Source organism: Lissotriton vulgaris, chromosome 4_1 (genome assembly GCF_964263255.1).
Source record: "Lissotriton vulgaris chromosome 4_1, aLisVul1.2, whole genome shotgun sequence".
Taxonomy (NCBI): Eukaryota; Metazoa; Chordata; class Amphibia; order Caudata; family Salamandridae; genus Lissotriton; species Lissotriton vulgaris.
In genome coordinates this window covers 702,810,442-702,825,764 of record NC_141691.1, presented here as the reverse complement: position 1 = coordinate 702,825,764, position 15,323 = coordinate 702,810,442, and the positions used below count along the sequence as shown (strand labels likewise).

Sequence of the window (15,323 nt, the reverse complement as noted above, 5' to 3'; positions counted from 1 at the left end):
AGATGAATAAGCAGGGTCACAGGGATATACCTTTCAATATACTATTCAGTATTCCGAAATGTGAGTCTAAGGTGCATTTACACTTGAAAACTTCTTATGTTTCTCCTCCTTATGGTGGAAAGGGATAGAAGTATTTTTCCTTCAATATACCCCCCTTACCAATTGTGTGGTGTTCCCTCCCTATCCCAACTCTGAATGTGCATTTATAGTTGTCCGTAAAAGGAGTAACTTCACCTGCGAGTTCAGAGGGGGAGCTTGTAAGAAATACATTTTAAAAGCAAATTTTGACTTGCACACCATATTAGAATTGCACCTTAGAATGCGTTTAAACCTTTGCGGAAAAGACTTCGCATAGAAAAATAACACGTAGGGAAAATGTGTCCGATTTAAACATGTAAAGAATCACGTTAAAATGTATTTTAACTCTGCTAAAAGAATGCACAACTAAAACACACATAGGGAAAATGTGTTCGCTTTCAATGTGTAGGAAAATAAAGTGAAAAAGACAACTGTAGTAGGCTATCATTCTTAATGTGCTTCTACAACTAGTCCCAAGCCATATTTTCTCTCGACTCTTGCTCACAGTTAAGTAGGCATTTATTTAGAATTTTGCCTAGAACCAGCTTCTTGGAAGAGAATGTGCTGACTTCAAGATTACGTTCTTTTGCTTTATCACACTATATTAGATCATCTTCCTTGAACAATGAACTTTGCTGTAAATTGATAATGAACAGACTGTTAGAATGAAGAAAAATGTAGATATTTTTGTAAGCTTAATCAGGACATCGTTGATAGATTTCTTTCATTGCAGTTAACAAGCCCTTTGTATTCACAATAGGGCTTTGAAATCAGCTATTAGCTTAGGTAAGAAGGTTCGCATGAGAACTTTCCTTCATGTTTCAAAAGTTGCAACACTTGCTTAACTAAATGTTGGTGTGAATGTTTATCATTGGAATAGGGAGGAGAAGCAACAGATGTTGACACACCATCAGATGAGCGGTCTTCGTTGGATGAGCGTCACACACACTAATTTTTGTTACATCAGTGTGTGATTTTCTATTATATGTGAGGGCTCCTAGTTAGAGAAGATGTAATGGGAAATTGGAGGTTGTTTTACTTCTGTCCTGAAGCCTTTTTTTCTCATCGTTCCTGGATGCTACTGCTGACAGTGCCTTTAGTTTCTTCCGTCCTGATTCTTCTTGTTTAATGCTCCTGCAACCATCACTCCACTATCACTGATATTTTAACGGTTGCTACTGCAGCTGTGTGTGCTCGGCTGAGTTTCCAGAACGACCCTTTATGGGAAGATCAAGACTTATCTATGCTCCAAAAAACTTGCTCTTTTCTGGAAAAAAACTCTTCATGGGTTCTCTAAATTAGGGTAGGATTAGTGACTAATCCAAATATGGACTAACTGGAATGAAGACGAGAAGAACCATACTAATCCTTTAAAGATAAATAATGTTTTTTGGATCTTCTACAACTTCTCATCATTGACTGAAAATACTGTCCCAGACAGTCAATGATATTTATGATGTATGCCTTTGTCCTTGCTCCATATGCAACACGGCGGCAAAGGTCCATCCGACCTGTGAAGTTCCATCTGGATTACCAGGGTCCAAACAGTAAATTGGGGTGTCTGGTTATAGTACCCTGTTTTTGCAGTCCTTGGGCACTTACAAGACGTTCTGCAAATGTTTGGTGAATGCCACCAAACTTGAGAGCTTGCAACTGTGAACCAGCCTTTGCTAGTGGACCCAGGCACACCCACCTAGGATTTGCTGGCGTAATTTCCCTGTGCAAACATCCCATTTGAAGAGCTAAAATGCAGCCAATCCTGAGTCCATAAATCAAGACTGAATTTTGCTAAGCCAACTGTAACCGCAACGGCGTTATAACGAGACCAGTATTGCTTTCACTGTCTCTGTACTGTATATGTAAAAAAAAATTCTAATACAATCTTTTGAAATTAAAAGAAAATATTGCTTACAGCACACGGTGAGCACAGGCAGGCAAAAAAAAAACGTTCTAAATAGAGCCCTATGCTGTCAATATTCTGAGCCATCTTCTCTCTGCCTCCACCTTTCCTGCTTAACCTCCCCACAACCCCTATATATCCCCTCCCTTTTACAAACAGACAGGTTATCAGTCTTTGGTGGAGATCCGAAGAATCAAAACTAGATACAGTACGAAGCTCCTAATTGAATTCAAATTAAATGCTCTCCATCGACCTCTGCTTTTAAAACGCGGGAAACAATTTCTCCCATGAATGTTATTTTCGTTTATGAGTTGGATAAACAGAAATGTTCAAATGTCGCCAATATTGTACGCGGACATTTTCTATCACGCACTTAAAATAATAATTGTACAGATAATGCCTATTGTTATCGGTTCACGTTTTTTAGTTGACACTAGGTGGCGGTATGAGCACGCTTTTAACCTACCCCCAAGGAATTCATAATTGCAGTTGCTCTGGTGCGAGATCAAGAACAAAAGCGCAGGTTCAGCTTGAAGTGTGTTTGGTGGAACAGGGAAAGAGAGTTGTGAAAAGTGCCTGCATAGATCTTCTTACACTGCCAGTTTCCAGCTCTTGGGAAGGAATAACTTTCATCATAGCTGTTGGGCAGTGCAATGCCACCTGCCAGCTGATGATTCGGGCCAGCCCGGTCCATCTCGGACTAGGGATGTCTCTGTGCGTTCATTTTCACACCGAGGAAAGTTAGCCACTGCTTCCTTGGCAACAAAGTCCGTGTTAATATAACCAAAAAGATATCGAGCACCAAACAGAGGAAGCGCCTGGTCGTAAACGGGTTTCCTAGGCACATATTTAATGAAACCTTTGTAAAATGCAAGCTGTTACAATGAGCAAGTATTTCAAAAAGCAATACATTTCTGGAATTCATTAGCCTCCAAATTCACTAAATTAATTCAGAAAACCGTAAAAGGCATGAATCATGCACTTGAGACTGTGTACAAAATGTCCCTATTGTTATGTCCCAAATATGTCTATCTGCAAAACACTCAAGTTGGCGTGCAAAACTAGGAATGCCTTGGAGAGATAATATTTTGCACACAGACACAAGCACGCCAACAGGAAGGATTTTTTTACGGCTCCATGACGCTCTAATAGATAAGCAATATTTATTTCCGGCAACAGTACACTCGCAAACAACATCATTGGCAGATTGCCGCCATTCAACAGCGAAATGTGACTGATGTGCAGCTTGAGAATCCTTTGCTCCTTCGGGTTGAGTCAGGAATCTTGCTTCCTTTGGGGCTGTTTCCCTCATTTGCATTCCCTGTCTTATGCCAAAACGTGGTCATAGTTTTTCTAATTTGCCTTGGTTTTTTCGTTTAATATCTCTAAAGTCGTCAGAATGAGTTTCACTCAATTAATGTGCAATAACATCTTCACCCTCCTCAGGGTATTTCTGTCACTACAACTCGTGCTATTTCCCCGGGTTGATTTTTCTATCACAACACGATTTAATGAATGAGGCCGGAATGAAGAGCCGAAGCGGTTAGAACGAGTATGAAAACTGCACATTTTCCAAATCACCCCTATTATTTCAGATAAACAATTTCACTCACAACAGATTGTTTATAATTGTTTGTAGTTTGTAACACTCATGCAGCAAAGCTCGAAGAATCATCTTTATTCAGTTCCAATCTATAATGTGTGAGGAAAGTATTAGGAGTGACACAAGGGACTGCTTAACATATCTCCTGTAGAGACACCCCTCTGACTCTGCCCACGTCTAAGAAATTGACCTGGTAGTGAGGCCTTGCAAATTCTCTGGAACCCCAGAACCAGCCGAAACATAAGCTTGACAAAGCTCAGACAAAGACTAGAGCTGATGCTCAGTGCCATTACAAGTGAATTTGGCCTGAAATTGAGAAGGAGGCTGGTATAGTAGCTTCTGTTCTTCAAGGCTTACCAGAAGGCGATCCAAGGTGAAGCCTCTTGGGTGATACGAAGAGTACGTCCAGCACGGTGGGGCTGGCCATGTGCCGGCTCACGATGAATCCTATCAGCTGGATGGAATAAATTGGGAAAGGGGATATCTCAGGTTTGAGAAATCCTCACCCAGAGACAGCCTGAATGCCAAGTGTGCCTCAGGGAGATCAACTAGCTGCCAGACTGGTGCAAAGGACTATCCTCAGTATTAGGGGTATCAGAAGCTACATCCATAGCTAAGGTTGAGAACTCTTCTATTGGTCCATCCCACCATTAGATGCAGGCACTGTACCCTGGCTGCTTACTTGAGGAGATGGACAGAATCCAAGGGGTGAATCTTGTTGGTAGTCCCCTTAGGAAAGTTCTCTTGAGACAGAGACTTTCTGATACCACTAAGAGATTAGGGCCCCTTGAGGTAGGGGCTTGTAGCGGATATTTTCTATCAAGCACTTACAATAATATTACTGGCTATTGATTGTGTCTCAGATTGCCATCATTCCCACCAGTAAGAAGGAGGGTGAGGCTTCCTCCTACCTTTGGACACATAGGCGTATGCTTCTCTGGTGGTACCAATCTGACGACTTATAGCAGAGGCTATTGGGTCCCTGTGCATCATTTAGAGTTTGCAAAACACTTTCAATTTACCGCCCTCTTCAAGAGGGTGGTAAAGCACTCGCAAATGGGAAGGGGTCCCCAGGAGACCCCTTCCCCTTTGTGAATGAATGGTAAAATATTTTTTTTAGAGGCAGGAAGTGGTCCCAGGGACCACTACCTGCCCTTAAAAAGTGAAACAAAAACGTTTCATTTTTCTTTTTTTAAAAGCAGTCCCAGACATGGAGGTCTGCTGAGCCCAGCAGGCCACCATACCTGGGAGGGCCAGCCATTCCTAATGGGGTAGCAGATTGCGAGTGCCTCATTAATATGCATGAGGCATGCAATTTGCGATCCCATATTGAATCGCTAACAGTGTCTCTGACACTGTTGTACATGTCATTTAGCGACTCGCAAATTGCGACTTGCAATTGAGCACAATTTGCGAGTTGCTAAATGACATGGTCGTACATCTGGCCCCCTATTCTTGACAGACTTCCAGCCAGTTGGTGATTGTTTTGTTTCGACTGGGAACACAGCAGCAATGCTGACTCCATGCCTTCTAAAATAAAAATCTTGCAAGTATTGGTCAGCATTCTTTTATCTCTTCTTTAAGATGTGAGACTGTAAATTAGACAGTAGGAATCACAGTGTGTCTTCTGCCTTGCTCAATGCTTTCTAGCGTTCAAGAGATTAGAGGAAGTACTGTTTGCCACTTCTCATATCTATACATAGGCTTTTCCTGTTTTCAGTTTCTATTTGCTGTAAATAACGGTGGAGTTTTTTTCCCTCTGTTTTCCAATGTTTTAAAAAAAATATAAAAACAACCAGTGGTTATCAGACTTTGCTCTTTTTTCTCGATACAAAAATCACAGGAATGTTGTTTTTCCTGTGTTCTATTAGAAATGTAAATGTATTTCATTCCTTCCCTCATTCATTTCTGCTGTTCATTCCTCTTTTTTGTGCTACTTCTAATTCTCTTCATTATAACATTCGTTCGTACTTGTAACTAGTAACTTTTCATTATTTCTCATAAATCCACGCCTGTCTCATTTCCCAGCACTCAAACTCCTTTTATCAGGAGACCAGCCCCATCCCTTGTCAAGGATGTCCATGGATAGAGTAGTGTTTGTACCTCATTAAGATTTGATAGCAGCAGATACAAATTTAGCGTGGGCATTTAACTCATCTTCCTCCTGAGCTATTCTCATGACAAATGGCAAAGGTTGGCTGAAAGAAGATTTTTTAATGTGGACATGCTATATATATGGTGGGGTGCTCGATGTTACACTGCCCTGCTCTTTGCTGGACCTGCTCTGCCTGGCCATAGGGAATAACCCTAAAAGGAATGTTCGTGCCCACTTTTAGTTATAGGGCATTTTTTGACTACAAACGGTGCTGCTACACTGTGAAACATCTGATGAAGTAAACTAACTTCATGATCGGAACAAGCTCAGAAGGGGTCCATGAACCTGTTTTGGCTGAAATTGCACTGACTCCAGCACAAATTAGGAAACGCAGAGCAGTGGAAAAATCTTTATGTCTTTCGAGGTGTGCTATCTACTGCTAATAAACGAACTTGTGGACTTTCTGAGTTAATGTATGCTCTGTAAGTAGTGCAGCTTTAGGAGAACCAGCGAACAGATCCCTCCTGGGGCTGCGCATGAACATTGAATGCACTCAACACAAGAGCCTACAGTAGATAAACTTGGGTTCAATCTTGCAAATATGTTCAATCAATAACAAAGAACCAACGGCGGACTCCAGTAGCTGCACCTCTTAGCTGTGTTCCCTTGTTAGTTTGTAACAGTATAGTGTAGCTTGCAAATGTGTTGTTTACTTTGATGGTATTAACTTTTATACAAACAAAAGTCTTTTTTCTTGGGGTTCAGAGGCAGTAGGTTTATTTGCATTTTTCCCAGCTAAAGAATGATGATCCAAGGATTACATGTCGCAATACCTTTAGATTTTTAACATTTGTTTTCTTCCGGCGTGCGTAGCATGGCGTTTGCCGCATCGCCTAGCTTGTGACCAGTCTCTGCGACCAACCCCCCCACAAGCAGGTGACCCCCAATGCGCACAGCTTTCTGCTGTGTGCAGCGTGAGTTTGGCCGAGCACTGTTCCCTCCCCAAGCCTTTACGGCCCTGTGAAACCTACCCTGGACCATTTTTATTTAATTAAGGCGAAGGGTGTGGGTAGTCTATGGCCACATCCCCCAGGGATGAAATTCTTAATGTTAGTGGAGTAGAGCATATGTCCCCCCCCTCCGGAGCCTCTACAGGGCCTGGGAACCCCATTCCCTTGGGCCTTCTTTTTCAGTAAAGGGGAGGAGGTGCATGGCCATCCTACCCAAGCCATTATTGGCCTGGGGGCCCCATCCCATGGGTCCAAAGACTTACGTTCTGGGGTAGGAGGCACATGAAAGCCCAAATGTGGTCTCCAGGGCTGCTACAGACTCAGGGAGGGGGAGCTGTGTGCTCTTCTTGCCTATTAATATAATTTTGGCCTTGGGGATGCGGTCCCCAGGGCCTCTTGAGGTTCAGGGACAAGGGTCGCGCCACCTTCCCTTTTTGATTAATTTGGCCCTGTGGGTTTGGGTCCCGTGGGCCCATCACTGGCTCGGTGAGAGGGGCTGCCCCTTCCTGCACTTCTTTATACAAAACTCCCTAGGACACAAGTCCTACACAGCGACATTCCTGAGAGCTGGTGGGAGACCCAGCCCCCTTTCTCCATCACTCCGCAAACGTGACTACTATTTAAAAAAAGCATAAAAATTCACTGAAAAAAAACAAAGGTTACAGGGAAGTTATAGTTAGTAAATGGTGTAAAAAAAAACTTCGAAATTCACTGTAAAAAACTACGTTTACAGAGACATTATAGTTAGGCCCAGGCTTCCCTCATACAAAACCAGTAAAATTCAGCAGTTATAGTTAGGTTAGCTAACTATAACTTGTGCCCTGCAATGCACTGCTAATGACCTCACATATTACATCACTCATGACATTGTCAGTTACATCACTGATAACATCTCAAATGACATCACTGATGACATTATCTAGAAAATGTCTAACATGCCCACTCACACCCCATAGAACCTTTCATACACCGACTCCCACACAACAATTCACAAACCCATTCACAGACCCATATCAGTACTTGCAGACCCACTCACTGATTCATAGATCTACACACGCATCCACTCACTCACCTATACTGCAACTTATACACCCACTCACTGACTAATACAGCCGCTGACATATCCACTCACACACTCAGTCAGTTACCCATAGAGCTACTCGCACACCTACTCACTTACCCATACAGTCAGTCACACAGCCACTTACTCACCCATAGTCACACACACACCCATTCACTTAGATACTAACACGTACCCACTCACCTATACAGCCATTCTCACATTCACTCACTTATACAGTCACTTGTAAACCCTTTGACTAACCTATACTGCCTTGCACATACCCACTTCCTCACCCATATACCACTGACACATCCACTCACTCACCCATACAGCCATACACACACTCACTCACCCTCACAGCCCATCACACATGCAATCACTAACCCATACAGCCACTGACTCACCCACTCACTCATTCATACAGGCATTAACACACCCCCTCACTCACCCACACTGAAACCCAGACATCTATCCAGTACAGGTACTCAGACAACCCAATCATTCACCCATACAGCCACCCACCCACTCACACACCAATACAGCTACTTTGACACCAACTGGCTGACTGATACGGACATTCACACAACCAGTCACCCACCTATACATTCACTGAGACACCAATCACACACTTATACAGTCAGTCACACAGCCATTGAATCATCCATACTGGCACTCATTTACCCACTAGTTCACCAATATACCTTGGTATATATATTTAACACTCAAAAACGTTTTTAAAACACTTACAGTCACTGGATGATGTCATCAGTGATGTTTAATAGTAATTTTAAAAAAGAGACTTACCTTAAGCTGATGGCTGCATCGAGCCTTGGTCTTTCTGTTCTTCCTGGTCCCAGCAGACAGTACAACAGCACCACAGACTCCCTTTGCAATCCCCGCACTGCTCTCATTCTATGGAATTGGCCTGAGTGAGCTGGTTTGACGCTCGCTCAGGCACAGAGAGCCTGTGCTGTTTCTCCCACCCTGCTGTGCAATACAGCTGAGTCGGAGAAACCTAAGTGTGCATGTGTGTGTTGGGCCGGCCTAAGATGGCCGGCCAAACACACATCCGCACCAAGAAGTGCACCAACCATTCCTCTCTCCGTCTCATGGCTGCGGCCCGCCCCTCCCTACACACGCTGGCTGAGCCAGCAGCTAAAAAAAGACTATGATAAAATATGGTTTTATTTTTCAGCTGCTGGCTCTGAGGCAGTGGGGTGACACTCCTCACCATTGCGGAGGAGCTGCCCCTGCCTGAGAGACTTGCTTGAAAAACAATTGGCAAAGTGGAGGCAATTCCCTATTAAATTTGCCATTTCAAAGTGAAAATGAAGATCGTAAAAATCATAGGACTGCAGTTTCCATTCCACTAAACGCTGTGGAAGGTAGTATGTTGAAAGCCTAAAGGTTATAGTAACAAATGTCACCACAAAGTACGTTAAAAATGAAAGAAAATAGAGAAACCATGCTAAATTATGAACACATGTCCCTGCAAAGGATCCTAACAGAAAACCAGAGCATAGTTCCTTTATCCTCTGACACCTTAAGTATGTCTAATCTGCGAGGCTTTTGTAAAAGGTATTATTTTGTAAATTGAATAGTTTATTCAAAAAAGATAAGCAAACATTGGTGCCTGCAAGACACTTGATCAATTTCAGCCAGAGCTAGTTAGTGAATAGGATGATATAGAGCATGGCCACAAATCTGCACTCTGGACAAAGACTGTAAAATTACCTGCAATGCTGGAGACCCTTGTAACGTCTTGTGACTGCGTAGAACGGTTGCGATTCTGCTGCTTGCGCTTACTTGCTGCTGATCGTGTTGTCCTCAAGTGAATCTCTCTCACTTTAAAGAAGGCAACCATGAATGGCTGTTTGTCATGTGGTCCATCTCTCCCTATCAAGCCAGCCTCTTTAGGATATGCGTTGAGACCTTGAAAGATGAGCACACGAGAAGAAAACGTTATCACAAAGGCAGTCAATACATTTGCTATGCAGGCTCAGATTTACCTAGGGCTTATGCTGCCTTAGCATCACGCACAGCGATGTATGGCAACGCAAGCCCATGAATGGTATTTACTAAGCCACGCAAAGCCACCTTGCGTGGCTCTGCATGGCTTTGTAAATCCAGGGTAACACAAGGCAACACAAATCACTTTCTTGCATTACTCTGCTTTCAGATGGTGTTCCATGGGTGGAGCATGGGCCTTCCCATGCATCTACCCATGGATTTCAGTGGGCAAATAGGTATTACCAGCAGCACAGTACCTTGGAGTGAATTTGACTATAGGGGCATGCTCATGACTAGCCTAGTTGGGTATTTTTCATTACCATTAAGGGCATTAATATACGATGTATGACGGTACGACGCGGGCTATTACCGCGCGTACCGTTACGACGCGTATTTTACAACGCAAGTCGTTACCACGACTTGCGCTGTAGGGTGCGGACTTAGGAATAGTTTAATTTACTTTTCCAACACCAGTCTCCGTGGATAGTAGGGAAGGTGTTGGAATAGTAAATGAACTATTCCTTGTCCTTGAGCGCCCTCCAGCGCAAGTCGTGGTTACGACTTGCGTTGTAAGAGACGCATCGTAATGGTAGCGCGGGGTAACATCCGCGTCGTAAAGGATGTTCCCCATTAATATATGCCCACCAAAAGGTATAGGCAAGAAGGCCTGGTTTTGTGTTTTATGTTGTATGTCAATCTTCCTACCAAGACTCTGACATAAATGGACGTAACATTAAGGAAACATAAATAACCTTACAAGGCATCTACAAGGGTCCTGATGAAAGCCCCAGCCCCATAGTAGCCTAATTATGTCAACTTCCATTGGGGTGAAAAGAGACTTTATCCTGTGCAAGCACCCACAAACATACATTTTAACCATACTAAAGGCACACAAAATAAAGAGAGACTGGGGTGGTCTTTGGGTATTTTTATATATTTTCCTTCATTATCAGACTCCGTCTGAGATAAATATCCAAAGTGCTCCCTGGAAAATGGTTGAGCCCATCCTAGTTTATAGGGGTCGGGATGAGACCCGATGATGAAGCAGGACACCTGTAGGGTGTGTGAAGGTCAAATAAAAAACTCTTCAGAGTCATTGGTTGAAGCGGTAGTTCACCAGATGGAGATTGAGCACATATCAGCATAGGATGTCCTCTGAGAAAAGAGTATTTGCTAACGATAGGCAGTATTTTGAATCCAATAAAAAACTCTCTCCCGCCTCATAAAAATAATTAGATTCTGGGAAAGTAGTGATTTAGTAGTTTGCTGAACTGACCAGCACAGACCTCTTATGCACTGTTATGCAGTGTGGACTTGCTCTGACAGAGATGTGTTTCCCACATAAAGGAAACAAATGTGCCTGTGCCAGTATACCAGCATAGTATATATCCGATGGGTAGCAAGGTTGCAATTGCTTTACCTTTCTCTTTCTGCATAAGAAACAAGATATGGAATGGCAGGGGGAATGGACACTGCCACAACATACAGAATGTTTTTTTCTTCTTTAAGAAAGGAGGACATCGGCTTGACCCAAACTCCAGAGATACATTTGGCAACTTGCAGTGTAGTATACTGAGAAAATAATTAGATTTGATATGGCTAGATGGATGCATATGAATGCAGATTTGACCGTTGAAGGATATTATTAGAGGGGGTATAGTGCAAAACTATTTATATTAGGCCATGTTGATTTTGAAGTGCTGTCTGAAATTGTTCACTTTGTTGCACATTGCGATAGAGTCAGAATAAGGCTTTGACAAAAACATTATAATAGTTGGCAATTGGCAAAATATAACTGGAGATCCATCACTGGTAATCTTTTAAAGAGGCGATATTGCAGCTAATGATTCATTTTATGCTGTGGGGAATTGGCACCTGCTGGATATACTGGTGTTTGTCACTGATTGTAGTAGTGTAGTCTCAGCACTGTAAATATGATTGTTCTGCAGATCACCAGGGCAGGTTACAGAAGGTTCTTAAAGTCCCAAACGTGTTTCGTGGCAGACTTGCAATGGCTGTTAATGGCCCAGACTATTGCTGGGAACTCCACTGCCAAATAAAAGTGATCTCGCTAGTACCTGATGCATCCCAGTGAGTTAGTGAATGAGATTGAAACAGTGCAGAGGAGAACACAGACTGGCAGCTCACCTACGTGTCTGCCTTGCTGTGCAGGATCCACAATGCTCTTGAGGCGGCCCACGATGGCCACACAAAGATGCACCCATCTCCACTGGACCTTCATTGGCTACTGCAGAAAGAGGGTCAGTGGGCTTTAGACACAAATTCATCTATAACTCTTAAGTGTGCAAACAGGCGCCCTTAAGAAATAGGGTAAGTGCACAACTTACCCTTGCACATTACTACCTAACAATGTGCATTCCCTTGGTCCTGAAGAAAGCCAAGGGTTGAAACATGTCGACCAGCTACGATTTTGAACAGGTGTGATAGAACAGTAACTCTTCTATTTCAGCACTGCCACCCTGCTTTTACCTTTACCCCATCCTCAACACAATTTATTTATTTATCTGTTTATATAGCACCTGAATCGACCCCCAGAGGGGTATCTCTGCGCTTCGGATGGGCAGCATGAAAGTGGTGCTACTACAGCTGAATCAGAGACATAAAAGAGTAGTCTTGAGCAGCTTCCTAAATTGCAGATGGTCAGTGCATTGTCTCAGATGTAGAGGGAGCACGTTCCAATAGCGGGGGCCTAGATGGGAAAGGGCTTTTCCCCCTAATCTGTCCTTCCTAACTCGGTGACCACAAGAAGATGTTTGGAGCTCGAGCGGAGAGACCTGAAAGGTAGGTATGGTGTAAATTTCTCAGAGAGATATGTGGGACAAAGATTAGACAACGCCTTATGGATGGTACAGCAAACTTTGAACCTTATCCGTTGCTGTATTGGGAGCCAGTGAAGCTGCAAGAGTAGAGGGCGAGAGGCAGTCCTGAGAGGGACATTAAGGACCAATCGTGCTGCCGTGTTCTGGACAATCTGCAATCTGCTGAGCGAGGCCTCATTGGCGGAGATCAGCAGACTGTTACAGTAGTCCGCATGGCTTAAAACCAATAAAACCAAAATCGACAGATGAAGGTAATTTTAATGACACTGCACTCTCACCCTCACTTTTTCTAATCACTACTGTAAATACCAGTCGGTCTTCCTCCAGGTGGAGGAAAGCACAACCAAGACCGATGATGATGCTGTTCACATAACCTACCAAGCGGAGAACCAAGATATACCGCACCCATGGTTAATTCGTGAATGAAGGTTTTTAAGACGACCAGAACTCCAGACCCTGGTAACACACAGGATAAGTGTTTCATTCCCCTTTGATTACACCTGCATTATTTTTGTGCCATAAGCCCAGACGAAAAATAATTTTGGGCATTTACTAAGCCACGCAAAGCTAGTACTATATATAGCCTAGCATAGTTTGGGGGAAAAAAAGTAACACAGGGCAGTGAATAGGGCTATCTCGGTTTACTTTGTGTCGGGAAGGTGTTACATGGGTGGAACATTGGCGTTTCCATGCATCCACCGATGTATTTTGGGGCAAATCCAGATTTATAAATACTTGTAAACCTGGGTTTGCTCCAGAATGGCGTGCCTACCCGGCAGGAGCGAACCAGGAGAAATATCTTAATTTTTACTCATAACCTCCACTTTCCATATGTGCTTAATTCTGCAGCACACATCGAGAGAGGTATATGCCTCTAAATATTGTTTTTGTTTAGGAAGGTGTCCCGTCCTGCACAGAAATGATCCTGCCCATAAAACAGGCACCCTTGCATTATTGCGCAAGGGTGCTTGCCTAGGCACTAGGCAGCACACAGTGCACTAGTGCAAGAAGAGAGCTGAAATGCTCCATATCTTTGGAAATATGGAGCATTTCTGTTCTCTCCCTTTCACGCAACATAGCACAGCATGTTCCATTGCTGCGTCGCATTGCGAGGCATAATAGTGTTCCTCAGTGTTTAAACTCACAGAGACTGAGCTAAGCAAGTGCTTATTTCTTCACTCCAGAACGTTGGCTGGATTCACAAAGGTGAACTTACACTTTTGTGTAAGTTGACTTTTTTTGGTATTCATAAACAACAAGTTAATAGTAAGTTTCCAACTGGGGAGACTCCGTGGTCGGGGAGGAGAACTCCACACATAAAAAAGATAGACCTGTCCTATATTTGTATGTGTATAGTTCTCTGCCCTGACTGCAGAGTCTCTGCAGTCATAAACTTACTATTAACTTGTAGTTTGTGAATATCAAAAGAAAACGTACACATACAATATGTGAATGAGGCCATTGTACTGTAACCCTATCATCTGATCACAGCTATATGAACTCAATGGAACAAGTCGATGAAAGTCTTACAGTGCGTAAATTGGAGGATGGTGCCTTGCTGCAACTGTTCTTTTTGTTATAACAGTTGTAATTGGACAACAGTAGAGGATCGTAGAGAATCTCTGTGATAATTCTGAATACATTTCTTATTGGAACCTACACACTCTAACATTCTCATCACATATCAACTAGTACTATTAGGGAACAAAAGCTTCATGGCCAGACATACCGCCACTTGTCTCCACACTCAGCTGAAGACCCAAGTTGTGCTGAGGATTCATCACCCAGAGGTTGCTGGTGGCTGTGATGTCAAACTCCAGCCAGCCTTCATCGGAGGCCCAGACTGTGTGTGTATCCAACAAGAAAAGGTCTGAGTCTCTGCAAAAGATGAATATTTAACACATTGTCAATGGAAGACCTATCTTCATGTAAATGTAGAAACATGTTTTAAGTATTGTAGTCATTTATCCTTAGTAGAACTTTCATTTTATCCAACTGGGGACCTAATGAGATGGTGGCATTGGTATCAACGTTTAATTGCTTTATTTTACTGTATAGAATTGAATTTGAATTTGAATTTGAAGGGGATTTATAGAGCGCATGGCTGCCCGTGAGCGTCCCAGCGCTAACTGAAATCCAGTGGTAGAAAGAGAAGGCATGCCAGTCTGCTCACATTAGGATACACACAGGGGCTGCTGGGAAGGTGAAAAGACGCTCATTTAAGAAATCCATAATTATCCTGTGACCAGTCGCTGCTCCTGAAGGTGTTTGAGGCCCGCCTCCACCCGCAGGCTACCACCTGCGCCTCATCCCTGGTGGCCAGTGGTAGGCTTTAGGTTTGCTTGTGCCTGCTCGCATTTTTGACTGTGATCGCTGTTGTTTTGTTCTGGTATTGCTTTGTACTGTATCTGCTTCTGTCTTTGAATTGTATTGCTTTGGGACTTATTTGCTTCTGCCACTTTGTTCCCTGCCTTTGCCTGTGCTTGTTGTCCTCTCTGTGCCCGCTCCCTAGCCGATCCCACTCCCCGCCACTGAGTCCCCTGCGGCCCTGCACCCCGCCTCATTGGCCCTCCCCCCCACCAAGCTGCTCCTCCCTCCCACTTCCCCTTCTGGGCTTGCCTTCGGCCACGCCGAAGGCAACCCCATCTGTGCCCGTCCGTGCCTGGACCGCGCCCAGCGCCAGAACCCCTGGACCCCGAAGACACCCCCGCACCCGACTGCACT

General features: G+C 43.6%; 1 protein-coding gene across 1 annotated transcript in view; it reads right to left on the bottom strand.

Moving 5' to 3' along the window:
* BMP6 (bone morphogenetic protein 6) overlaps positions 1 to 15,323 on the bottom strand; it is a 508,375-nt gene that overhangs the window by 74,630 nt on the left and 418,422 nt on the right. The window contains exons 3-4 of the mRNA XM_086965002.1: positions 14,329 to 14,477; positions 9,484 to 9,681 (exon numbers count right to left, since the gene is read on the bottom strand). Coding sequence (XP_086821128.1) covers positions 9,484 to 9,681; positions 14,329 to 14,477 — 347 coding nt within the window. The remainder of the gene's footprint in view (positions 1 to 9,483; positions 9,682 to 14,328; positions 14,478 to 15,323) is intronic.